Source organism: Tursiops truncatus, chromosome 20, assembly GCF_011762595.2.
Source record: "Tursiops truncatus isolate mTurTru1 chromosome 20, mTurTru1.mat.Y, whole genome shotgun sequence".
NCBI lineage: Eukaryota > Metazoa > Chordata > Mammalia > Artiodactyla > Delphinidae > Tursiops > Tursiops truncatus.
The window spans coordinates 58,134,405-58,161,101 of record NC_047053.1 but is presented as its reverse complement, the minus strand read 5'-3'; the positions used below and the strand labels follow the sequence as shown (position 1 = coordinate 58,161,101).

Genomic DNA, 26,697 nt, shown 5'->3' with positions numbered 1-26,697 from the left:
ACTACACCAAAACTTGGCAGTTAGTAGTTTCTTAAAGGTTAGTTGCAATATGGAGTCAAAAATTTCACTGTGATGGCCCTGATCACAGCAAAAGCTTATGGGAGCCAGAACTCTGAGGGAGGGGAGCCATCTCTGCTTGGTGGGCCTATGGTGCCAGGAGGGTGGGGCCAGACCTTGTTGCCTTTTCCTGTCTGTCCTCCTGCCCCTTGGCCCTAGACTCTGCACGTTGTGGGAGTGGGTGGTTTCTGGTCAGAGGACTATCAAGGGGGCTCCCAAGGACCTAGAAATCACCAGGGAGCTCATGGAGAGGAGGAGCTTAAGAAAGTGACTCTGGAATTGTTTATGAATTCGTGGGCCCAGGTCTGATGTACACATGCATGGATCAGATCCTAATTAGCATACCAAAGACATGGAGAACTGAGCTGATGGATAGACCTCTGCCGAGGTCACGGACTGAATCCAGAGTGGCAGACACTCAGTGCAGATCCAGATAGCACCACAAAGGCTTTAAAAACTAAGCTGACTTTGAAACCATAGCCCACAGAAGACAGGTTGGAACTTAACATTACCAGATCAGTTGCCTGCTAAAACAAAAATATCAGTATCAACATTCTCTGTAGGATTTAAACAAACCCAGGGTCTCATGAGTTAATATTTAAAATGTCCATAATGCAATCCAAGCTTACTCAGTATATAAGAAATTATGGAAATCTCAGCTCACACAGGAAGAGCCCATCAACAGGTGCCCGCAGTAAGATGATACAGACCTTGGAATTATCTGAAAACACTTTAAAGCATCTTATTATTAAAATGCTCCAAAGAGTAATCACAGACCTCTTGAAACAAATGTTAAAAAGTCTTAGCAGAGAAAGAGAAGATATTAAAAAACAAAACAAAACCAAGTAGACGTTTTAAAACTGAAAAATGCAATAACCAAAAATTTAAAACTCATTTGATGGTCTCAGTAGCAGAATGGAAATGACAGAGGAGAGAGTCAGTGAACTTGAAGATCAATAGAATTTACCTAATCTGCACTACAGAAAGAACAAGAATTGGATGGGGTGTGGGGGTGGGGAGGAACACAGAGCCTCAGAGGCCTATGGGACAAAAACAGAGGTTGAATATTCAATCTTTTGAATTTCATCAGAGTCCAAGGAGGAGAGGAGAAAAAAATGTGATGCTGAAAAATATCTGACAAAATAATAGCAGAAAACTTCCCAAGTTTGGTGAAAGACATAAGCCTACAGATTTAAGGAGCAGAGTGAATCCTAAATAGGATAAACCCAAAGAAATTTGCACCTGGGCATATTATAATCAAATGGCTAAAAGCAAAAAGCAAAGAAACTAATCTTGAGAGAAGCCAGAGAAAACACATCTCATTAGAGAACAATAATTCAAATGACTAACGATTTCTCATCAGAAACCATGGAAGCCAGAAGGAAGTGGCAAACATTTTTAAAGTGCTGAAAGAAAAGAACTTTTAACCCAAAAATGTATATGCTGCAAGACTGTCCTTCAGGAATGATGGTAAAATAAAGACATTTACTGATAAAGGAAAACTAAGAGAATTTTTAGCCAGCAGACCTCCTCTAAAAGAATTGTTAAAGGAAGTTCTTCAGACAGAGGGAAAATGATACCAGAAGGAAACTAGGCACATCAGCAATGGAAGTTGAGCAACAGATACAGTAAATATCTGGATAAATATGATAAACTGTTCTCCTTGAGTTCTATCAAAATTCCCAGTTCTATCAAAATTTTGTTGAACTCCTTGAGTTCAACAAAATTCCCAGTTGAGAGCAAAATATATAACATTGTCTGATTGTTTTTCAGTGTATATAGATATTATATATAAAACAACTATAACTATAGCATAAAGAGGAAAAGTAAAGAACCGAATATGGTAATAAGTTTTCTACATCTCAACTGAAGTGATAAAATATAGATTCTAAGAAGATGATGAAAAGTTAAGTATGTATTCCATTATCCCTAGAACACCTATTTAAAAATCATATAAGGAGACATAGAATCACAAAATTAAAATGAAATTACAAAAACATGTTCAAATAGCCCAAAAGAAGGCAGGAAAAGGAAAACAAAGGAACATAAAATGGGAAATGAACAGGAAACAAAAGACATAAGACAACTGACTTAAATCTAAACATATCAGTAATTACATTATATACATGATCTAAACATACCAATTAAAAGTCAGAGATTGTCAGGCTGGGTTTTTCAAATAGTTCTAATTATATGCTATCTACAAGAAACGTTAAAAATATAACAGTATAGGTAGTTAAAAGCAAAGGATGGAGAAAGGCATACCATGCAAAGACTAATCAAAAGAAAGCTAGAGTGGCTATATTAGTGTCAGACAAAGTGAACTTCAGAGCATAGGAAGTTATCCAGGAGGGACATTAGTACTGATAAGAGGGTCAGTACATTAAAAGGAAATAACAGTCTTAAGTGTGTATGCATCTAACAACAGAACTTCAAAATACGTGAAGCAAAATCTAAAAGGAGTAACAGACAAATCCACAATTACAGTTTGAGACTTTGACTCTCCCGTCTCAGTATTTAATAGATCTAATAGACAGGAAATCAGCCAGGATATAGGAAAAGCGAGCAGCATCGTTAACCAACTGCATTTAGTTGACATGTATAGGACACTCCAACCAACAACAGCAGAATATATGATCTTTCCAAGTGCAGATGTCACATTCACCAATAAAATATGTTATCTGACCATAATGGAATTAAACTAGAAATGCATAACCAAAGGATAACCAGAAAATCTCCAAGACTTGGGAATTAAACTGCATATATCTAAATAATAAATGAGTGAAAGAGGAAGTCTCAAGGGAAATTAGAAAATGTCTCAGATCAATAATCTAAGCTTCTATCCCAAGAAATTAGAAAAGGAAGAATAAAATAAATTAAAATCAAGCAGAGGGAAGGGAATAATAAAGATGCATAATAAGGATGAGAACTGAATTCAATAAAAAATGAAAACAAAAATAATAGAGAAAAATCAGTGAAACCCAAAACCAGTTCTTTGGAAAGATCAATAAAACTGATAAAGCTTGGGCTTCCCTGGTGGCGCAGTGGTTGAGAGTCCGCCTGCCGATGCAGGGGACACGGGTTCGTGCCCCGGTCCGGGAAGATCCCACATGCTGCGTAGTGGCTGGGTCTGTGAGCCATGGCCGTTGGGCCTGCGCGTCCGGAGCCTGTGCTCCGCAACGAGAGAGGCCACAACAGTGAGAGGCCCGCGTACCGCAAAAAAAAAAAAAAAAAAAAAAAAATGATAAAGCTTTAGCAAGAGTGACAGAGGAAAGGAGAGAAGCACAAACTACCAATATCAGGCACGAAAGAGGAGATACCACTGAATCCAGTAGACATTAAAAAGGATAACAGTAAAGGAATACTGTGAACAACTCTTTGCATAAAATTCAGCAACTTAGATAAAATGGATCACTTCTCTGAATACCACAAACTACAAAAACTCACTGAAGATTAAATAGATAGCATATGAATAGTCTTATAACTGTTAACAAAATTGAATTTGTAGTTTAAAAACCTGCCAAAGAAGAAATCTGCAGGCCCAGATGGTTCGCTGCTGAATTCCTCCAAACATGTAAAGAAATACCACCAATTTACACAATCTCTTCCAGAGAATGGAGGAGAAGGGCACACTTCTTAACTTACTGTATATGGCTAGCATTACTCTGATACCAAAACTAGACAAAGACAGTACAAGAAAGAGAAAACTACAGACATATCTGTGAACATCACTGCAATATCCTCAACAAAACATTAACAAATTGAATTCAGCAATATATAAAAAAGAACAATACACTACAATCATGTCGGAGCTTATTTCCAGAATGCAAGGCTGGTCCAGTGTTTGAAAATAAATCAATGTAATCCACCATACTAACAGTCTAGGGAGAAAAATCACATGATTATATCAATAGACATCCCCCCCCCCCCCGCAAAAAAAAGCCTATACACATTTGACAGAACAGAACATCCACTCATAAAAACTCTTGGCGAACTAGAAGTAGAAGGATATTCCTCAACCTGTTAAAGGGCACCTATAAAAGTCCTACAGCTACCATCATGATTAAGGTAGAGACTGAATGCTGAACGCTTCTAAGATAAGGAAGGAGTTAAGATGTCCACTCTCAACATTCCTGTTCAACGTTATCCTGGAAGTCTTAGCCAGTGCAGTACATCAATAAAAAGAAAAGACACCGAGTTTGGAAAGGCAGAAATAAAACTCTCCCTATTCACAGATGACATGATTGTCAGTGTAGAAAAACCCAAGGAATCTACCCAGAAAACAAACCAACAAAAATTAATTTTGACTAATGTGAATTTAGCAAGGTTTTGAGGTAAAAGGTCAACACAAGTCAATCCCATTTCCATATATTAGCAACATTCAATTGGAAACCAAAATGTAAGAGCAAGTACCATTACAATAGCTCAGAGGAAAATTAAATGCTAGGTGCAAATTAACAAAACCTGTACAGGGTCTGTATGCTGAAAACTACAAAACTGCTAAAAGGTAATTTATTTGGTGTATAAACCATTTCATTCAGTTGTCAGCAAGATTTCTCTGCTTATCCTCAAATTACCTTTGAGGACAGATTCCAAAGTAGCAAATCATATTTTCATGCATCTACCTACATCTGTGTTGTATGAAGTAGGTATACCAGGGGACCATCTATATATTATATTTATATATGTACGTATGTATATTATGTGTGAGTGTGTGTGTGTGTGTGTGTGTATACATACACACACACACATATAGATAAATCTTCAACATATCTAATTTTAAGAACATTCAAACAATGCCAAGTTTTGGTTCTTTTTCTAACAGAGGATCAATTGCATTCATAATGTCATTTGAAGTTGTATTTTATACTTAATCTACCCATTCATCTTTGTCAGCAGCTGCTTAGGAGCTGTTATAAACATGTTACACAATACTTCCACAAGTACTGTGCGTGTCAACTGTGTGATTTTTTTGGATTTCAGTTTGGAAGGTATAAATGACACACATTTTTTTTAAAGTTTAATTGAATATTTTCTCCTTTTATATCAGCTTTCCACTGCTTTCTGATTTTTAGTTTTCCTCATTTAAGCGTTGTGGTTCACATATCTATTCATTGCAAAAAGGGGCTTATAAAGTTAATGCCTGGAATTCGTACGAGTATCACCAGGGAATTTGATTATTATAACCTGTTTTCTGAGGCCATAACAGATTTTAGTTTTGTACTTTAGTATTCACACATAAAGCCTTTTTTTTTTTTTTTTTTTTTTTTTGATGTACGCGGGCCTCTCACTGTTGTGGCCTCTCCCGTTGTGGGGCACAGGCTCCAGATGCACAGGCTCAGCGGCCATGGCTCACGGGCCCAGCCACCCCGCGGCTTGTGGGATCTTCCCGGACCGGGGCAAGAACCCGCATCCCCTGCATCGGCAGGTGGACTCTCAACCACTGCGCCACCAGGGAAGCCCACACATAAAGCCTTTAGAATGTGATCCCCTACAGTTTCTGACTGGGCTGAACACTCAGGTCATGGTAATAAAAAGAAGCACTTCACTTTGAGTCTAAGAGCTAATCATCTTCATAACAAACCTTGATAAAAAAAGGCACCCTGTACAAGCTGCTGTGACCATTCATTCATTGCCTAGCCATACACAACATAAAGCAGTTTAGGAATGTTGGTTATTCTACTCAACACCATAAGTTAATAACCTTGATGAAGAAATTTCAAATGTGCTGATTAAATTCACAGTTGACACTAGTTAGAATGGTTACTATTCTAGAAAATAGGAATCAAATTTGGAATGATCTTAACCATTGGAAAAAAATACCTTTAAAGCAGAGTAAAACTAAAGATGAATTTAGATACTATACATAAAGACAGAAGAACAATAAAAACATATGAGAAAAGGTATTAATGGGATGGAAGTATTAGCTCTCGCCTTTCTCATCCAGTAGCTAAAACTTTGGAAACGTAGAAATGACCTGGACATCCTCATTTAACAGTGAGAGGTCTCTCCTCCCTCCCCTTCCCGCTTTTCTGCTCAAGGCAGCCAGTCCAGACCCATTCCCTTCCCGTTTGTACCCTTGTGGTTCCGTCCGTGACGACTTTACTCTCACATACTTAGGCCCACAAATTCCCGCATTTCATTGGCCTGACAATATCTGCTTGTGATATCTTATATTCCCCCCAAATCCTGCTATTTCTGTGCCTATCTCTCTCTCTCTTCTTTGTAATCTAATCTCTAGTTCCTGATTTCCAGTTATTTGTAACAACGGTGGTAAAAGAAAGTTTCCTCCCGATCATAATGACCACGAACTGAATAGCAACTCTGTTACTTTGGGGGGAGGGAGAGGGGGCAGTAAAAAGCCAATCCTGTTCTGACATGTAAGCTCTAACACGGACGCTTATCCATTATGTTACATCAACAGCAAACCTTCCTATGTGCCAAATGCTATGCATGCTGAACTTGCTCAGGTCTCACAGCAGCCCTAAGAGGCAGGCATTGTGGACAGGGAAGCCACATTTACAGATGAAGTTCCCAAGAGGCTAGGTCAATTGCCGAGTGATGCTGCCGGGCTGACTGAACACCTGACTGCTACTCCGTATTGCCTTTGCTTTTGAACTGAGCCTGAGCATGGCCACAGCAATCGGGCCCGAGAGCTTGGAGGGCACTTAAGTAGCAGTAAAAAATCATGAAATGCTGGCAAATACATCCTGTCGGAGAGTCAAAGAAATTTTGGTTGTGCAAGTGTAGGGAGGGGAAAAACGTTAATTGGGTTTCAAACATACGAAGGATTTGTTGAAGAATAATGAATGTTCCGTTTCCGTCGAAGACTTTCCGAAGGAAGACGTGCAGAGAGGGCGATCGGGAGTACCTCTGTTGGGTGGGAGGAACCCTGTCTTACCATCAGGTCTAAGGAATGACAAACCAGGAGGTTGTGAAGGGCCCATGAGATGAGTCTCAAACGGACGAATGTGTTCAAGATGTTGTGATTCAGTTGATCATGACTGTAATTTCCCCATTTAATTTTGAGCAGATATGCTTCTTCATTGTTATTCTTAATCTAATGTTACGTAAAATGTGGATAGAACTTTAGAACTGAAGACAGGTAGTTCAGCCCCATACTTTACAGACAGGAAAACAGAGTCAGAAATTAGACGTGTGTTGTCATAGGAATACCTGCTAAGGGCCAGAACTGAGTTTTGACCCCAGGTCTCCTGACACCATGTCCACAGCTCAGGCTGCTTTTTGGGGGTTTTGATAGTCACAGAAGAAAGTGTTTTTGAGAATTTCTACTTAATAGAGTGAGACTGCTGTGTGCATAAGAGAGTGGGGTGTAAGTTTTCACTGATTTATGAACTGTCCTTTTTCTTTGTGTAGTATGAACCCAGAGGACCTGGTCGGCCCTTGTACCAAAGAAGAATCTCATCTAGCTCAGTCCAGCCTTGTTCTGAAGAAGTAAGCACTCCTCAAGACAGCCTTGCCCAGTGTAAAGAGCTTCAGGACCATAATAACCAATCTTCTTTCAACTTTTCCTCCCCGGAGTCCTGGGTAAACACCACCTCATCTACCCCCTATCAGAACATTCCGTGCAATGGATCCAGCAGGACAGCTCAGCCCAGAGAGTTGATAGGTAAGACAGGGTTGGGGGTTGCCACGACTGCAGTTTTAACTACTCAGCTCCTGCGTATTTATGGAGTTTTTCTTCTCCCATTCCTTCCATTCGCATTATTATCTTGGAACAGTATTTAATGCTCATAGCTCACAGGTGTGCCTCAGGATGCACATTAATTTAGGACTATATTGGTTCCATGTTTATGGTCTGGAAGGTAAGTAGACCTACCCGTATTTGGGAACTGATCATTTTGATCATTTTAACCTGTGAATGCGTGAAAGAAGTAAGGGAACCTAGAATGCATTTCTAAATCAGATCACCTTTGCTTGGGAAAAGCTTGTTTTCTGGATTTTCGTGTTTTCTTCTGGGTTGGGGGCGGCAGTTGGTTAGGTCAATTTCAGTTTTCAAGGATTTATTGTCAATAAAGTTGTTGACAGTTTGCTACACAATAGAGTTTGGCCATAAGAGAAACCAGTAAAGTCTGACATTTTGAGATTTAGAAATCCAGTATTTATTCCTTATATTCTAATGAACTGAGAAATCCAAGTCCAAAGAAGAAAAGAAAGAAGGCATAGGAAGGCCTTGGAATGGATATGGCTGTAAACCTGTGTGCTGGGAAGTCTGAAGTCTTCTTCAGCCTTGAACGCGAGTGCACGTTTATCTTTCCTTTGTTTCCCTCTTTTTTATGTGGAATGTAAAGAATGATACTGTTTGAGTTCTCCGATCTATATAGCCTTCTCTTTGTAGGCTGCAGTCATTTATCTTTGTGAACAAGTCTGTGATCCTCGGTGAATTTCTGCCTTGATAGCATCAACCTTTGTATTTTAAATTAATTTTGTTCATCTTTAGAATGTGAATCCATTGTGCCTGTGACTGACCCATTTTGGAGGATGTTCTTTTTAGAACAGTAGACGTGGTAGGTCAAAAGGCATTAGAAAGGCATTGGTTTCTTTCCTGTCAAGAGACACGGTCATTTTAATCTTTAAACCTTCATTAGTACCTTCTATGGTTAGAGTGTTGTATTTTGCCTGGGACTGCTTTGTCATTTTAAAGGTCTAACAGAAATGCACTCATCATATTTGAATTTCCTGAGAAACATCTAAATTACAAATAAGTGATGAAAATTTGTTACTTCTTAGTTGTTTTGTGTATTATAATTTATTTTAAAGACAACATCATTTCTCCTTTTTTTCTGCCTAAATTTTAAGATAGCTTTTGGCCGAAATCAGTAAAAAGCTGATAAAGTTGAAATTTGCTGAGCAAGTGCCCAGAGCACATGTCATTTATGGTGTCTTCTCCACAAGTATAAAATGCTTATTTTCTTCATTGCTAGGAGACAAATAGTATTCTTTCGTTGAAAGTAACACTTAGCTAAGTGTTTAAAAATTAATTCAAAATCACTACTATCCTGAAGCACAGCTTCTTGTTTAACAGTATGTATCTATGTGTGTATTTCTTATTTTATTTTATATTTTATTCTATTTTATATTTTCATTTCATTTTTAGAGGAATGTAGCAATTGCCGGTGGTGAATCAGAAGGAAAATAATCACCACTTGGGGAACTTCTTTCTGAAGTTTGAGACTTATTTCTTGAGTTGAAGGAAACTGCTCATTATTGTATTGGTTTGGAATTTGAAAGAGGTCATGATATGGCCGTATTTTCTCCACAATTACAAGCCTGAGAGCAAAGCTCATGTCTCTGACCTTTTTGAACTTTGGATTTCCCATTTTGGTACTGATCACCTTGGTAAATGCCTGCCTGCTGAGTGAGGAGATCATGAGAATAGACCCTGTGCGATCAAGGGGGTGATCCAGTCTCACTGCGGGACCTCTGTGTCCTCAGCGAGGGTGGGGATCGTCTCTCCAACACATATGTGTTCGGGTTCTATTCACTTCTCTTGGTGACAAGGCATACTTTATCAAGCATTTTCTTTTTATGCACAGATGAAAATTAAAGATTAGGTAGAGATATGTATTTTGAAAAAAGTCATTGGTTGCCAGATTAGTAAAATTCATAGTTTTAAAGAATAGTTTGTCTTACCAGGAGCATATATGGTAAAGCAAATTGACAGAGATCTTACATTCATGATTAGATAAGCGTGTAGGCATTAGGCTAAACTGCCTCTAAAATATTATTCTGTAAGTATTTATTATTTACTTGAAAACATTCTAAACTCTTATATTGTCATGAAGATGAGAATATGGGTAAATAAGACTTTACAAAGTAAATAAAAATAGTAAGTTTTTGAACAGCCAGTAAAATGTTTATTTTGTATATTAGGCAGTACAGGCCACTTTTATATTGAAGTGTTTGTTAAACTAATGCTCTTAAAAACAATTGTTTCATTCACAAAATCAGTGACATTTAGACAGAAAGGTGGTAAACGTTCCAGAAAGCTATTAAATGGCTTAAAATAATTTTGAACAATTTTGTGAATTTTTAAAGTTTTAAAATAATAATGTGAAATTAGCATAATGAATCAATGAAATACTAAAACTAAAAAATGAAATACTTTCTCCTTAACTTTACACAAATAGGTAATAAACACAAGGAAAAATGTCCATAAATGTCAGTAATCAAAGACATGTAAAGTAGAACCACAAGATAATTATTTATTTATAAAAGAAGCTGAAGTTAAAAAAAATAGTAACACTAGTGTTGTGATGTAGTAGGGAAATGAGCCAGCATTGTTGGTTGAGTCTAAGTGGGCAGTATTTTCCTGCAGGGAAGCTTGGCCGCAGTTAATCAAAAACTTTCACTGTGTATGTACTATACGACCCAGCCATTGTACCTCTAGGGCTTTATCCTAAGGGAGCAGTCGTGAATATTTAGGAATATTTATCTATAATAACATTTATCACAGTGTAGAAAAGTGAAAAATTGACTATTATCCATATTTCTAAAAATGAGAGATTACTTTAAAAAGTTATGAAATATCTGCATTATATGACATCCTTAGGGAAAAATGCACCAGCAAGTTAAATTAGCTCTGGTGTTTGGAAATATGAATGACTTATTTTCTTCTTTGGCCTTTGTGTAATTTCCAAGTTATCCTCAATGAATATGTATTATGATTTTAATCCAGTCTAATGTTAGTTAAACTTTTAAAAGATTGAAAGCAAAAGCAATGTTTAAAACCAGTTATGATTTGGGGGCCATAAAACTAGTTAGGAAGAGTGGAGTCGAATATTAAAGGACCTTGGAATTCGGCAGATGACAGGAAACGTGAAGTAAAGTCTACAGCAGCTTTCCCCACCTTATTCCTTGTTTCCTTACATATTACAAGAAAAGGTAGTATTTTTAAGAAATTGAATCCAGGTGCTGCTGTTTCTTAGGTTAATAATAGAAGCTGTTTTAACCAGAAGTCTGCATATAGAGCTCATTTTTATTTAAGAAAGAACCTGTTTTTTCCCATTTTCAAACTGTGAGCAGTTAATATAATAAATAGCAAAGTGTGCAATGGCACAAGTTAGTTTTTTGAAGCAAAACCTTCAGACTTGACCTTTAGTTTTATATGTTTAGTTATCACAGTTCACGTAGTTAATTCTTCTTCAAGTGTTTATGAGATGGAGAAGTTCAGTCAGATGTGTTGTGATTGCAGAGTGTTGTGGCAGAAGTTGTCTGTCCTTGTGGCTCTCCTGTCGCTGAGTTCCTGGAGATGAGAACCAGCTGTGACACACTGAACTAGTGAGATGCCTGAGGGTCGCTGGGCTCGCCCTTAAATCGGTGCTACTCTTCTCTGCTTCTAGCTCCGCCCAAGACCGGCAAACCCCCTGAGGATCATCTGAAGCCTGAAAACCTCGAGGGGTCCAGTTCCTTCAATTACAGCGTCCTGCAGCATCTCGGCCAGTTCCCCCCACTCATGCCCAACAAGCAGATCGCGGAGTCGGCCAGCAGCAGCAGCCAGCAGAGCTGTGGAGGCAGCAAGCCCGCCATGTCGTATGCCAGCGCTCTGCGGGCCCCGCCCAAGCCCAGGCCCCCGCCAGAGCAGGCCAAGAAGAGCAGCGACCCTCTGTCTCTGTTCCAGGAACTCAGCCTGGGGAGCTCATCGGGCAGCAATGGCTTTTACTCCTATTTTAAATAATCACTTTTTTTTCCTCCAGGGAGAGTGTTTTCATTCTGTTTGTATCAGTAGAATTAAGATAGCTGGACTTCACCTATAGATGCACAGTTCCCTTTGTTTTAATATTAAGTATGTTCTCAATTGCTTTGCTGCTAGACTTGCAACTAATTTTTTTTTACAGTATATTCCATTATTTTGCATTTTTGACATGAGTCGGAATTTTGACAGCTTTTATGTGGAATAAAAAATATTTTTAAATTTGTGTATTGTTACATATGTTTGCATCAAGCTAGCAGCTAAGAGGTTAATTGTGCAACTATTAAAAAAGGAGAAAAAAAGTTTGTCTAAAATGTATTTAAAAAGAAAAAAAAATTGTAAGTAGCATTTACATTTATTCAGTAATATTACCATACGCTGGGTTTCTGTACCAGAAATGGCCAGTTGATGTACAAATGTATGTTATTTTTGCTTAAATTCATTGAAAATTTTTTTAAAAAAAAAAGGGGTCAGCATCTTCTAAATACTTTAAGTTTTATCAGCTTTTTTTGGTGACAAGATGCTGCATTCTAAAACTTTTATAGTTTTAGACTATGTATGATGTGCTGTTGTAATCTCCATCCACTGTAGGATAGAGTTAAAGGCATTCTTTGCAGGTGTATTTCATATGCCACTGTTTTTTGTAACATGAAAAAAACAGTGGCATACTTAATTATTTTTTGGACAAGCTACACTTTAAGCTTGTTTTTAATGTTAATTTGATAGTGTGTGTTTTTTTTTTAAACAAATCATGAAGCTGAAAAATTTTTAGGATTGTTGGTGCTTAGTAGACTTGATAACTATTTTAAAAATGCGTGAATTTAGTAACATCTTCTTTTCCTCACTATGCATGTGTAAATGTTCGTAATCTGGCTTCCCCCTCTCCAGTGGTATAAAGAGTTGTGCCGCTTTAAGGTTTTTTTTCCCTCCAGTAAAAATTTTGGTACCTTTATTTGATGTTTACATTAAAATGTGACATTATACATGGCAATTCAAATATTTTGCTAACTGTTTTGTTTGAGGAACATCATTAAAGAAGAAGTATAATGTTTGTCAAAGATGTATCAAAATTCATCAAAATCTGGGGCAAGAAGCTGCCCTTGTTTTCATGTCTTTTGATTCTTCTAAAAGAACCCCACTGAACTTGTACAAAAATATACAATTTAAACAGCTATCTTAAATATCCTACAGTCTAAACATTGTTTTGAATGAACTTTGGTAAAATCCAAAGAACAACGTTTACCCTCTTAAAACTTGTGGTCTTGTAACGCTTTTGCGACGATGCATGTCCATATTGTTTTCCTGATCTAGTAGTACTACTTTTATACTTCAGAGATATCTTGAAACTACAATATAACCTTTTTAAAAAAAACATAAAATAATAAGGTAAGGTTGGGAAACACTGCAAATCCTGAACGGACCCTCATGATCCGTTCAAAACTAGTTTTCTTCCGGAAGACTGCCTTTGAATAGGCCATCGTCTATTCGCGGTCCATTTTTAAAGCAGAGTTGAAAAGTGGAGGGCAAACAAAAGCGTCTGCGACGGGAGTTTAGTTGGTGTCAGCCAGCAGTAGTCCCCTGTAAGCCTCGGACAGTTTGGGAGAAGAGAGTGCCTTTAGTTAAAGGCTGTCAAGCTCTAGGACAAATGAAGAGAACCTCTTTTTTATTCAGTTCTGTCCTTCTGCCCAGAGTGCAGTTCACTTCTCTGTGGCTTCACGTTACAGGCTGCAGGTCTCTGTGTAAGGCGGCAGATGTAGACGTGTAGACTGCAGACGTGCTAATGGTTAGTATAAATCACAGTTGGAAAACGGAGCCAGCAAGTTACAGCACCTCGTTTTCTCTGTAAGATGTCAGATCGCCACGTTTAGTGATGGCAGATTTTACTCAACATAGTCACAAGAAAAGAAGAAAAAGTTTTGCCATATAGCTGTGTATTTCTAACTCTGTGACAAAACTCAAGATACAGCCCAAATGAAAATGAGATCCCCCTGATGTGAGGATGTCGGTGAAGAATAATGTTCTTGTCAGTGATGATTCTCCTCCCCCGAAAATATACAGGACTGCGACGCAAGCCAGGTAAATGGTCGAAAGCATGCTGATCTGACAAAGACAGAACTATCCCATCAGGGCTGTCAGTTAACCCCTTGTCATAAAGTAATTGCCTAATCATCTGTTTTCCATACTTGAACCTTTAAAAAATACCAGTTTTAAAATTATTTATATTTAAATGTGCCCACCCTACCGCCCTTATATATTGATGGAAACTTTGCGTAAGGAAGCTGTTACGTTGTTGTGACTTTGCTGTTCTAAGCAGTTATTTCTAAGAAACTAAAAGTAGTAGCTGCTTCTTAGTCCACTGCTCTGCTGAGAACGTCTGAGTGTTCCTCACTTCCTTATTGTTTCTACAGCCAGTCAAGGATTCGAATGTTTCCATCTCAGCTTTACTTAATGCCATCTTTCCAACTGTGCTTTAAATGTAATGTATACATAATAATATCTTGTAACAGTTTTGAGAAAGTCTTACTGCAAGAATCATTGCAAGTTTCCATTGAAATGTGTGGCTTCTGAGTACCGTTCATCCTGTTGGATATTACTTGGGTAGTGTTAGCAAGTGCCCACGAATCAGACTTAAAAAACAACTTACAGTCGGCCTTCCGTATCTGCGGGTTCCGTGCCCACCGATTCAGCAAGCATGGATCAAAGATATTTAAAAAAAAAAAAAAAAATTCCAGAAAGTTCCAAAAAGGAGAGCTTGAATTTGCCATGCGTTCGCAACTATTTGCCTAACATTTATATTGAATTAGGTATCATAAGTGATCTAGAGATGATTTAAAGTACATGGGAGGATGTGTGGAAGTTATGTGCAAGTGCTACGTCATTTTATGTAAGGGACTTGAGCATCCTCGGGTTTTGGTAGTCCTGGGGGTCCTGGAGCGGATCCCCTGCAGACACTGAGGGGCGACTGTGTTTTATGGTCTAGGTCCAACCTTAGAGTTCAGATGGAACTTTTTTTTTTTAAAGCTTGATGTAAGCTCTGGGATAATACCAAGTATTACTAACTTCCTTTTCTTCCAAAACAGATTTCTTCTAAGTGCAGTTAGTTGTTCACATGTCTTTCTACTTCTTTGTTCTTTATATCACTCTGAAGTTTCCTTTTTCTTGCCAGAACTATTTTTTATTAATTTTACTTTTTAATTTCAGTGCCACTGAGATTTTCTTTTTTTACCTTAAAGAAATTCTTTTGGGTGATAGAGTCTGTAGAGTTTTCATGCTGAATTTTTTTCCCTACCTAAAAATGAATTTCTGTTCAGCTCTGAATGAGCCTCGTTCAGTGCAACATGGATATTTTCTGGTGGGTTTTTCAGAGGGGTTTTGGTTGCCATTTGGCATGTGCTTGGCCAAGTTGTTATAGCAGAGCTTTGTTTTTGATTAATCAGCAGTTAATTATTGACCATTTAAACAACATGACTTTCATTTTCCTTTCCTCAGACAGATATGCTTTCTCTCCAGGTCATTTTGTATGTGTGAAATAATAAACTGCTTTGTGTGGTTTTTTTCATCAGAGATTCTAGAATAAGTTTGAGTTTGGTGTGAACATCAATTGGTCTTTTCAGTTCAAAGAACTGCAGAATAAGTAAAATAATCAGAATTCCCACTGAATAAGCATTACCTAATTAAACATAGCGATCTCCAAGACCTATTTGTGAAAATAGTTTCCTTTTTTATGGTGGCATTGAAATTGCTGAGAAAGTAACTGAATTCCCTAACTTGAGATAATTAAGATACAGTATTATCTTGCTCTGGTATAGCTGATCTTACATGTTTAATATTTTCCACGTATATACATTTCAAGAGCAAAGCTATAAACATATAGGAATGTATCTCTAGCGACCTGCGCTGGAGAGAGTCACCTTGCCTAAGAGCCAGTGTGTGAAAACCAATTTCAAGTTAAATTTCAGATTTCAGCTGTTGTTATTAAGAAAATTAAATTTACTGAAATCGCCATTTTAAGAAGAGACACCTGTTATCCTTAGAATTGTTTCCTACTGGAGCTGTTTTTAAAAAGAGAACCCAGAAAAAGCCTATAAAAATACAAGATTAAAACTTTAAATGTATTGCAAGATACAAATTGCTACCTTAAATGTTACTTAGGCGCTCTGGTTTTTCTTCTAGCTCCACAAAGGTAGTACTTTGTCTTTTATGATTTACCAGACGTTGTTTCTTGCTAACCATCCCTTTAACTATTGAGAAACCCTCAATTTCTACCACCACCCTCATGTGCGCTCCTAAATCTCAAAGGATATGTCTTAATGGATCTGATTGTTCACTCCGCTTTTTGCCACCTGACCCACACAGTATTGAGCAGTTAGAAATAACGGATAATGTTATAACCATGATTTCTTGTTCAGAGTATCAGCTAGTGATGTCCGCCACATAGTATAAAGGTAACAGGAAAGAGCAGGTGGCACGTTAGTCTTCAGAGCGCTTGTTATATTAGGTTTCTCGAGTTCTCCATCTACCTGGGGTTGGATATTTATTGGCTGAGGTTTCCCTGTAAAGCTGCTGAAGACCATTGTTATAAGGAGTGAATCAATCTTACTGGCATTTAACATTCTCTTAAAGCACATTCAGGAAGTGGCATTGTTATTACTTTAAATTAGAATATGAGATTAAACAGATTACAAAAAATTTTAATGTAACATTTAAAGTTTTTGAAATGTTTGAAAATATCTACTTTGGAATAAACTTTAAGGAAACAGTCACAGGAGCTTCTAAATGTTTTCGAAGGGAGGTACCTAACAGAAAAGAATATAGGCTTAGTAATGTGAACTGTGGTTAAATCCTAAACCCAGTTATACAGTATTAGTCTAAAGCTTCTAAAACTGGAGTGTTCAGAAAATCCAGAGACATTCATATACTTACAGTTTCAGTAATGTATTAGACCAGACTTTATTTGCAATTTGTTCAACAGAGAGATTTTATTTTGATACGAATATTAAGCATAAAGCGTAGTAAGTTTTATATAATTCTATAAGTTCATTAAACAATATTACAGAATTTTCATTATATTCTTTGGGAGTCTTTTTAGCTGTTTCTACATCTCATATATGAGGTGTCTTCTGTGTTTTATTTTGCATACTAGCATGTGACTGCCTGCCTTAGAACTATGTATAGGAGGGGAAACCGATATTACTTAAAATTTTTGTTTTGATGTTCTGAAATGAATTTCATCAGTAGTTCTTTTTTCTCTTTTGATGTTTGAGCAGTTGAGGGGAAGGGGCAAATTCCATAGGTTTCAACCCAGAATAGAAGGAGTATCTGTTTACAAATATGTCCTAAGATATGGACATTTTAAGCAGGATAGAGCTAGCGGATCTCCAACTGTAGCCAGCGTCAGCATTAGCTGGAGGCCTTGTTAAAGTACAGGCTGCTGGACCTGCCCCGCGGTTTCTGATGCCGGCCGGAGCCTGATCATCTGCGTTTCCAGCAAGTTCCCAGGCAGCACTGACGTTGCTGGTCCAGGCACCGCGCTTTGAGAACCGCGGGTCTAGAGGAAGTCTGAGGGTCTCTTCAGCCACGCATGTATTTACTCAGTGTACAAAACTGATCTCTTGAGACATTTTTATAATTCTGATGCGGCGACGGGGACGTTCATGGAGAAAGACCTCCGTGGAGTGCCGGGCCCTCTGGGGGGTGGCCACCCCCGCCCCCCGCCCCTCAGCGCTCACCCCGTCTGAGGTCTGTGCTGCTCTTCCCCGTGACGGGGCAGGAGCTCTCACACTTGGAGGGTGAGTTTGGTTTTGTGTACACTGCAGCCTGGGCTTTGGTCTGGAAGCTGTGCGTGCGTTTGGAGCGCTTAGAGTCAGTCTTGATGCTCCACACACGCGGAGGTGAGGATTGTGGAAGGGAGCCATCCGACTGTCCCGAGAATGCAGTTCGCGTTTATCGAGGCCCCAGGTACCGGAGGCCCCGTCCTACGATGGCAGTGACCTGAAGCATAGAAAACGATAGATAAACCCCGAATGGTGTAGTCGTAGTTGTTATGTTTTGGGGGATGAGGGAGGCGAGGGCAAAGGATTTGCTTTTCAAATTATGTGTTTCTCAGGTTAACAAAGTTAATTTGGATTCTCTGCCGTGCCGGTAGGTGTTAGGGGAGCCTGAATTGTTGTGCGTGGCAGAAAATTGATAATTGTCTCTGATTCCTTTGCTACCTTAAAAAAAATCTATATATGTTTGCAAAAAAAAGTCTAGAGGAATCTACCACCTACACAGCATGAGTTATTCATAAACCATAGGTGCACATGTATGAGCAAGTTATTTTTGAGAAAGAAGCTGCCTACAGTATAATAAACCTACAGGTCTTTGGGTGTTTAAAACGCGCGTGCTGCTGCTGTTAATACTCCCCCTGGAGTGCGGCTTGAGGGGCATTGGGCTCCGCCTCTGGCTTTTTGTTTGGCTTTGAATTTACCGAGACCCTAGAAAGAGAAGAAATTATTTTTAAGGTAATAGATTATAGAATGACTTAGATGTAGACCGTATGATAAGCATCATAGAACACACAGCTTTGGAATTCTTAAAACACAGTACTTCCTCCTTGAAAGGCAAGATAACCTCTGGTGGGATTGTTTGTATGTTCAGCACAGGTTACTTTATCCAGTTCCAACTCATAGGGAGCTTCAGTTTATTTATTCTTTGCACGATGCCTTGGAAGTGAAGACCTCTGTGTCTTTCAGCTGCTCAGAGGGCTCTTTTGTCCAGGATGAAGTGCTGACGTGTCAGTTACACCTGAATGTTTCTCAGCCCCCCCCCCCATACAGAGCAGGAGTCTTGGATTTTTACATGTCCAGACCATGCCTACTTCCTGTAAACCCGTGTGTATGACATTGTACTGTATCCGCTTTCTGTGCCAGTCATCCCACCTGATTCTTTGAAACCCATGAAGGTACTGGTTAAGTGTAGTAGTTGTATCCTAGGTAAATCCAGTGATTAAAATACCTCTCCTCTCAATTATAAAGGTAATGGGTTTTGCATCTTATTAAAGGGTTCTGTCATTAGTGACACAGGTTTTGTTTTTGTTTTTGTTTTTTTAATGCTTCAAGAATACAGTTCTTATCTAAACGTGTTCAGCTAACTTCATACAATCACGTGGCAAATTCATACTGGGTCTTATTTGGGCAAAAGCCTCCTAAAGGAAGGTTACATAAAACTGATCAGTTTCCATCTCTTAAAAGTACCAGTTGTACAGCCATCTAATAATCATAATTTCTGGCAAAATTATAACAAAATTATTATTTTTTTCTTTGCAGTTAATGATACCTCATCTGAGAGTTCTAATACCTAAAGAGTTTATGCTTAAAAGTAAAAATGACTTTGTACCATAAAATAACCCCAAAGCCACTCTCTAGGGTTTTTATTTTCTTCCTTTTTTGTCATTTTCTTTTTTAACTTAGTTTTAGAATTACTTTAGTCGCTTTGGTTCCTTAGAACAAGTTTTCAATTTGGAGGTCTCTAATTCCTACATTGTGACCATTGTCTCAGTGAAGTTCTTTTGTTTTAAAAGATTCATGGTAACACAAAATGTATTTTACTGCTACAACTAAAATGTATTTATAATAAAATGCCTTTTTAATAATTTGGAGATCTGTCTGTTATGTGTGAACCACAATCCTCTGCTTCCTTTTAAGAGCAAAGGTCTGACAGAAGTTAAGCACAGCACTTTGATTTTATTCATGATATTAATCAATAAAACCAGCTAAAGTAACAGAGCTCAACATTGATTTGCAAAATTGTGACGCTATAGTTTCCAGAAATTTGCAACTTTACTTGTGTCTCTGAACTTCAGCAGAAGCAAAGGCCTAAAGGCTCCAAGTGTTACCTGAAAGTTTAGAGATCATCAGTGATCAGTGAGAAAATGAGCCCTTTTCAAATTGTCATTCAACGTGGTTCTTAGGAATTAAAAACAGTGATCATGAGTTAGTGTTAACAAGTCACTTGTTGATGCTGGGCTTGTGGAGCCCAGAATTCATTTCAGAACTTGTAAACCTACTTGGTATCAATATATTATGAAGGTATAATAACACATTTCACAGGGGTGCGTGGCATGCCCTGCTCCCTCCCCACCCCTGCCCCTCCCCCCCCAGATGCCGGCTGTGCAGGAAATTGCCCTGAGCCAGGGTCTTGTTTTTGTTGGGGAAATAATTCTTTGCATCTGCCATGATACGATTTTGAGAAGCATTAGCAGGTCAAAGGATGCTTTGTGTGCCGTGGCTCTTTTATTTTTAACACCCCATTAATGTGGCACCGTAAATCTAACTTGAATATTCTGTGCTTAAAGTGTGCAAATGTAAGAAGATAGGGCAGTCAGCCTTTCGTAAGGACAATTTCTAATTCTTACTCATTGCGGTGGATTAGTTTTCAAGCTAGGCATCTTGCTTTCTTTGACTTGATCTGATACAACATAAATCATCTCTGGATTTTGGAAAGAAACACACTTCTTTACAGATAAATCGAATGGCTTTGGAGGACTCCCTGGGCTGCCATCCGCCCGACAGGAAGTAAACAAAGCCCCCGTCATCAGTGGGAAAACGCAAACAAGACTGTTTCAGGTGTTCATTCCTATGCATTATTTGAAGCCTTTGAAGCATTTTTCTGAGAATGATATTAGTGTGAAAGTTATTGGGAAAATGTAATTTCATCAAAACGGCAAGGCGGGAACTGTATGGAGTGCAGGTCAAGCGTGAGAATGGAAAGTTGGCCTCGTGGAGGGGGTGCTGGAATGGAGACTTACTTGCACTCAGCTCGGTTAAACTGGAACATTCTGATGCCGCTGTGGTATTGGAGCTGAAGAGCCCTGGGTCTGTAATGGGCTCTGCCACTTGGTTCACACCGTGGTACTGTCCTAACGAACCACTTCCCAAATGGATGGAAATCCTCTCTTCGGACGTGAAGACCCCATCTTGATTGCATAGCCGCAGTTCCAGCTCATCCTACCAACTGCAGCCCGAGTTACCTTCCGAAACGGATCCGATGGTGCCACTCTTCCTGAGAAGCCCTCGGTGGTTGCCCATCGCACCCTAAATTTCTTAGCTGCACTTTGGAGACACCCCCGTGTCTTATTCCTGAGCACGTCACACAGTCCCCTAAATCAGACAGCTTGCCGTTCCTCGCCTGGATGAACCCTGACCTTCCTGCTTCTCTACTTTGTTTGGAGCACGCCCTTCGGCGCTCAGACCCCCCAGGTCAGTTGGAATTAGTTCCCTCATCCTCTGTGCCTCCTTAATGGGCTTATATCTATGTTATCACAGTTTTTATATTAGAGTTAGGAGTTTGTGAGCTTCTGGGTGACAGAGATCTTGTCCTAAGACCCCAAAACCTACAGTACTGGCTCTGTAGTTTTTACAGAGCAGGCCCTCGAATGCCTGTTGAACTGGCTCAGAGGGTTTGATTGACAGAAGAACTTCAGGACACTCTCCCCTTCTCATGGATGCCCTTTGCCACTGTGGTGTGGCCGGATGATAACCGTGGGCAGGAGTGATGGCCTGGGGTGCAGGAGTGAGCTGTCCTGTGCAGTCACATCCCCGCCTGCTCCACTGTGCTCTCTGAGCGATGACAAAGCATCAGCATTCACCAGGTATCGCTGTTAGAAGCCTTGGTTTGACAGCTTCACCATGGTGACGTCAGTTCTGGTGGATGCTGCCTACTTTAGCGTATCCCCGTCAGTAGGCATATTCCTACGTGCAGACTTCTGGGAAAGTGATGAAATTCCCCTTTGTCTGAACCTCTGGTTGATTTTATATCCACAGAAGGAGATAATTAGATTGAAGAGGAGCTGCAGTTGCAAAGTCTGCGGTGTTACCCCATTCTTAGCTCATTAAAACAGATGCTCTGCAAATTGATTTGAACCATCGTTTCGGGAAACTGCACGGCTAATTCCTGAGAAGAAAGGGCGCTAGTTAGACGATGGGGTGAACCATCGGAGAGCTCTGGAAAGTGGGCGTGGCTCCCACTCTGGGCTCCGCTGCAGAGGGAAACAGAGGAGAATGTGGTTCAGTGCCCTTTGCTCACTAATTGAACAGAAATGCAATCGGAGGCCTCAGCTGACAAGCCCTCCTGCTGTGAGTGGCGACCAAAAGGGAAGGACCTGGAGTCCGGGGAGTGGGTGGCTTGCTCTGGGCCTGCTCGTCAAGCCCACCTGCTGCCAGGTCTTCTGTCTCTTTGGAACCCAGACGTGCACGTGTTTTTACAAAGCTAAAGAGAAGTGGGCGCTCGCGGCTGAGGCTCCTCTTGGAAGAGAAAGTTGTGAGGATTCGGTCCTCTTAACCTGGTGACTGGGCTTAAAGGGAGTGGTGACCTGGGACCAAAGCAACAGGGAACTGTTGGCAGGTGTGTAAGTAAACAGGCTTTACCTGAGGAATCAAATCTCCCTGTGACTCTAGAGGCCTTCTAAGACCCAGATCATTCCTACTGGGGTGATCTGGGTCTTAACATTCCACCCCTACAGGGTGGAAGAGACACTATTTTGAAAAAAAATCTGTGATCTAGTGTCATTAAAGGTAATTTTGAATCATCCAGCAAAGCCCTTGTGGAAAGCCGTCTGTTCCTTTTTTTCTTTTTAACTGCAATACAGTTGATTTACAGTATTGTGTTAGTTCCAGGTGTATGGCAGAAACCCGTCCGTTCTTAAGGGCTGACGTGCTCCAGCTCAGAAGACCGTCTCACCCAGGGATACGCAGCTGCGCACGCCGCTGTAGGGAATACAGGGGCTCAGGCCGAGCATGGGGCCCCTGAGGCCAGGGGAGCAGATCCCGAATGAGCTCTAGAGGCCTTCTTACTGCACTTCCTGATGCTTCTTTGTAGCCTCTTTGCACGCACTCCTCCCGGCCCTTTTCTAGTTCACGCACTCGTCCGATGTACCAACACATCCCGAGGGCGCTGTATGCCGTACGCTGTGCAGAGCGTGTGACTGGGCTGGGGAAGGTTCTAGCTGCCGGATGGTTCAGAGGAAAATATAATCCAGCAAGGCAGGCAGGCACAGGGAGCCACACAGACCGGGTCAGAACTGGGGGTATGAGCACAGTGTTAAGGGCACGAGAAGGAAGAAAGCACAGGTTTTGCACGGAGTGGTTGGAGGATGTGTCACCTCGTGATGTCCAAGCTGGGTCCTGGGGAATAAGGTGACTCTGGCAACTTCAGAAAGGGGGCGGGCCACATGCGGCCGAGGAACCCACCTACATCGCGTAGCACTTACGCCTTACTTTCAAGTCACCCACGATTGAACTCTCAGCTCCCGAGGGCCCATCCCCGGTGTTTGTCCAGGACCAGGTCATGTACTGGTTTAGCGCAGTGCTTCGCACACAGTGTTGTATCTAGTGGGGTAGACAGGGTAACGGCTCCCGAAGATGTCCACAGCCGAACCCCTGGGACCTGGTACTTTATATGGAAAAAGGGACTCGGCAGACGTGATTCAGCCATAAGGATCTTGAGACGGGAGCTTAGCCTGGGTTATTGGATGGGCCCAGTGTTACCACAAGGGTCCTTCCAAGAGGGAAGCTGGACAATCAAAGGCAGAGACGTGGGAGCTGCGGTGAGGGAGCCACAGACCGAGGACAGCGGGTGGTCTCAGAATAGGAACCGGACACGCTCAGTGAGTGTGCATTTGCTTACGTGAGGGACACCCTGTGAGAGACGTCAGCCGGCTCAGCATGTCTGGGAAACCACATCCTCCGGGGAGGCCAGTGCTCAGGGCACGAGCGGCAGGGGGAGGGGAGGAGAGCCGGGCCTCGCGGCAGCGGGGCAACAACACGTGGATTTGCGGTTCGTCTCGGAAGTGGAATCTGTGAGGCGTGCCCGGGAGCCAAAGAAACCACAGGGCTTCTCGGCGTGAGTGGCTGAGGGGATGCAGGGCCGTCGAAACGAGGGGGCAAGCAGGGGAGGGCAGGTTAGGGCGCACGTCCCTGCGGGCAGCACTGCAGCATGCCGGCACTGACGCCGGCACAGAGGCGGCCTGGACACAGGCAGGGACCGCGGCCCCGGGCGGCCGACAGCCCGGAAGGGAGTGAAACTTCTCGGGAGCTGTGTTGTGAGCTGAGAAGTTCAAAGACAAAAACCCTGGAAACATGCAGCTTTAAGGGGCAGGTGGCAGTAAAAGGGAAAATTCAGGGAATCTTAGGGAGGGAGTGGAAGCAGAGGCCCGAAGTACAAACTCTACAGAAAGGCGTCGTAGGGCGCCACAGGTGACGGAGGGGTCGCTGGTGACCTTCAGGGGGGCTCGTGCCGTGGCGTGGGCCATGGGATCAGCGCGTGGCTCGGGAAGTGAACGCAAAGTCAGTCGGCGGTGACACGAGACGTGAAGAAGGATCGTGGTTTCGAGACTCTCGTCGGTTGACGGGAGACGAAAGACCAGGCGGCAGATCTGAAGGAAGGGGCGCTTACTCCCCTACCTGAGGCTTTCTAGCTACTTCCCTGCCTGTGGCCTCTGCCCCTTGGCCGCCTCTCACGCGCATCCCTGTTCGTATGCCTTTACCATAGCACTTCCCCCTCAGAGACCCTCCCTGGCCTTCCGTGAGACAAGCAATGTAAACTTTATTTTAAAGCTATCTTTCTTTCTTGAACTCTGACAAGTCTGGACTGCTTCACTGAAGCAGTGATTAAACGATTGTCAGTGGTTTCCAAAAATTTTAAGCAGCAGCGTTCTTTTTTCTAACAAAGTCCTATGTTAGAACCTAAATTTCTCAGCCCTAAATATGTAATATACAAAATATATTTTTTTACTTTTATAAATTTATTTAGTAAACACACTCTGTAACAGCTTCTTGTAAAATCAATTTGTAAGGGCAATGATGATATTTTGAGGAACACAAATATTGGAAAATGGAGTTTATGGAAGGCAGATGCAGTCTGACATCTAAATCTAACACTAATTTATTTTCCTTGCTTTCGTCGGGCAAGGTGAGCAAACACTGTGATTTATAAAGATAAACAGTAGTATACTTGCCCGCACCATTGTGTCTGAGCAGACATGCACAGGCCGGAATTTTCCAAAGACCAAAGCAGAACTGGCACTCCTAATCCATGAGACACAGACAAGAAGTTGAAATATGCGCAGAGAAATGGCCAAGGAAACTTGTTTGAAGGCCTCCTCAGGAGAAAATTACAGCACACGTTTCAACCCTTCGAAGGTCTTTAATATACACACCAGGATGACGCACGTAACACAGGTGAGTCCACGTTGGGTTTTGTTCCAGTCAGAACAAACTGGAGTCCAATATCTGCACAGCTCACAGGGAACCGCCGGGATCCCTTGGTCTCTCCAGAAAACGGGGACCTGGCAAGACTGACCCACATTAGCCAGCAAGACAGCTAACAGCTCAGCTTCTGGAAGGAAGCAGACAGGAGCCTGGCTCTCCCTCCTTCCTCTGCTGTGTGCCTCCAGGTTGTCTACTCAGCCTTGCTGAGTCTCAGTTTGTTCATCTGTTGAATGGGAATAAAAGCGAACACACGGCTGTTGCAAGGCTTAGGAGAGAGAACACATGTCAAGCGCTCAGCCAGGTCAAAGGCCGTCTTACCATTTCATGTGTGTTTCATGGCGAATTTTAAAATGTGAGATTTATGTTTCCCGAGGTCTGGGACCACTTTGTGCATCTCCTCGTATTAATAGACGCAGAGAACCGCAGAAGTGGAGGGAGCGTAACAATGAGTTAGTCTAACACGTGCTCTGGTCTCGCAGGAGTTTGTTAATGTCCACAAGAGCAGGTTGACAGCGGCCCTAGTCTGGGTTCGTCCTACCACAGCTCCTACTATGTACAGGGAGCGCATAGTAGGGCCTCGAGATGAGGGCAACTGAGGGGACACCTGAGTCCAGGAGACCCTGGCTCAGCGCGCTGGTCGGTTCAGATGGGACGCAGCCCCGTTCGTCTTTCCTCCACCTTAAATGGACAGGATCATACACTGCTACCTCCCTGCCTCCTGGACGTTTCTCGGTAGACTGTGTCTCTATTTTGTTAGCTTCATCCGACTGTCTCAGCCTGGCAGGACCGGGCGGGAAGGGTGTTAGCTGTTTAAATCAGTGACTTGGATATTTGTTTTGAGCTCTTCAAACTCAGGGGTGAGAACGCTCAGACTGTGCTTGCAGACCAATCCCCCGAACTCCATTTATCCCTGGGGCTACCAGGGCCGGTCGTGGGCAGAGCGAGAGGCGGGTTTAAAGCCAAATCAACGAGCGTTTCCAGGAGGTCAGGGCTTTCACATTCAGGCCAGAAACTTGTCAGGAGCAAAGGCAGAAGAAGACAGAGCATCACTCCTTGTAATGGCAATTACCTTAATGAACTTTCTTCGCCAGGCGGGAGGGATGGCCGGGGTGGCCGTTAACTTGCGGCCTCAGTGGCTGCTACTGAGTGAGGCTGTGAAGCGGGGGCTGAAGGAGGCCACAGCAGCTGCAGCCCCGCGGCTTAATCGGTTCCACGTCGTGCATTCATTCATACCTTGTCTCCACTTCAGATCTTTTCTGAAAGCAGGCAGGGTATAAATTAGAAATGAATTGGTAAATAAAATATTTGATCAAAATGGACAAGTCACACCAGCAGGGGAAATACTGCAGTAGGATGTGATTAAAACCCCTCTTTTTTGGGGCGGTCAGGAAAAATAGTGGTAACAGAATTGAAATGTTCAATCCCAAGGAGGGATTAATAAGGACCAAACCACCAGGGCAGACCCCATTATGTGTTAGCCAAGGAGAGGATGCCGTGTGTCTCGGACCCCCTAGATACTTGGGCAGAGGCTAAGTGAGGACCGGACAGGACACTGGTTACACAGGTGGGAAACCGTCAGCCTTGTTCTCATTCCGGTTCTGGCGCCAGTTAACCAGATCTTGGGAAGCAAGTCCTTCTCAGGTCTTCGGTCTTTTCTTCTGTACAGTGGCCACAGGAGAC

General features: G+C 41.6%; 1 protein-coding gene across 8 annotated transcripts in view; it reads left to right on the top strand.

The window, feature by feature from the left end:
• HELZ (helicase with zinc finger) overlaps positions 1 to 19,409 on the top strand; it is a 156,792-nt gene extending 137,383 nt beyond the window's left edge. For all 8 annotated transcript variants that reach the window (XM_019938638.3, XM_019938631.3, XM_033846480.2 and 5 more), the window contains 2 exons: positions 7,435 to 7,687; positions 11,421 to 19,409. In XM_019938638.3, coding sequence (XP_019794197.2) covers positions 7,435 to 7,687; positions 11,421 to 11,755 — 588 coding nt within the window. In that variant the 3' untranslated portion in view covers positions 11,756 to 19,409. The remainder of the gene's footprint in view (positions 1 to 7,434; positions 7,688 to 11,420) is intronic.
• The last annotated feature ends 7,288 nt before the right edge of the window (positions 19,410 to 26,697 follow it).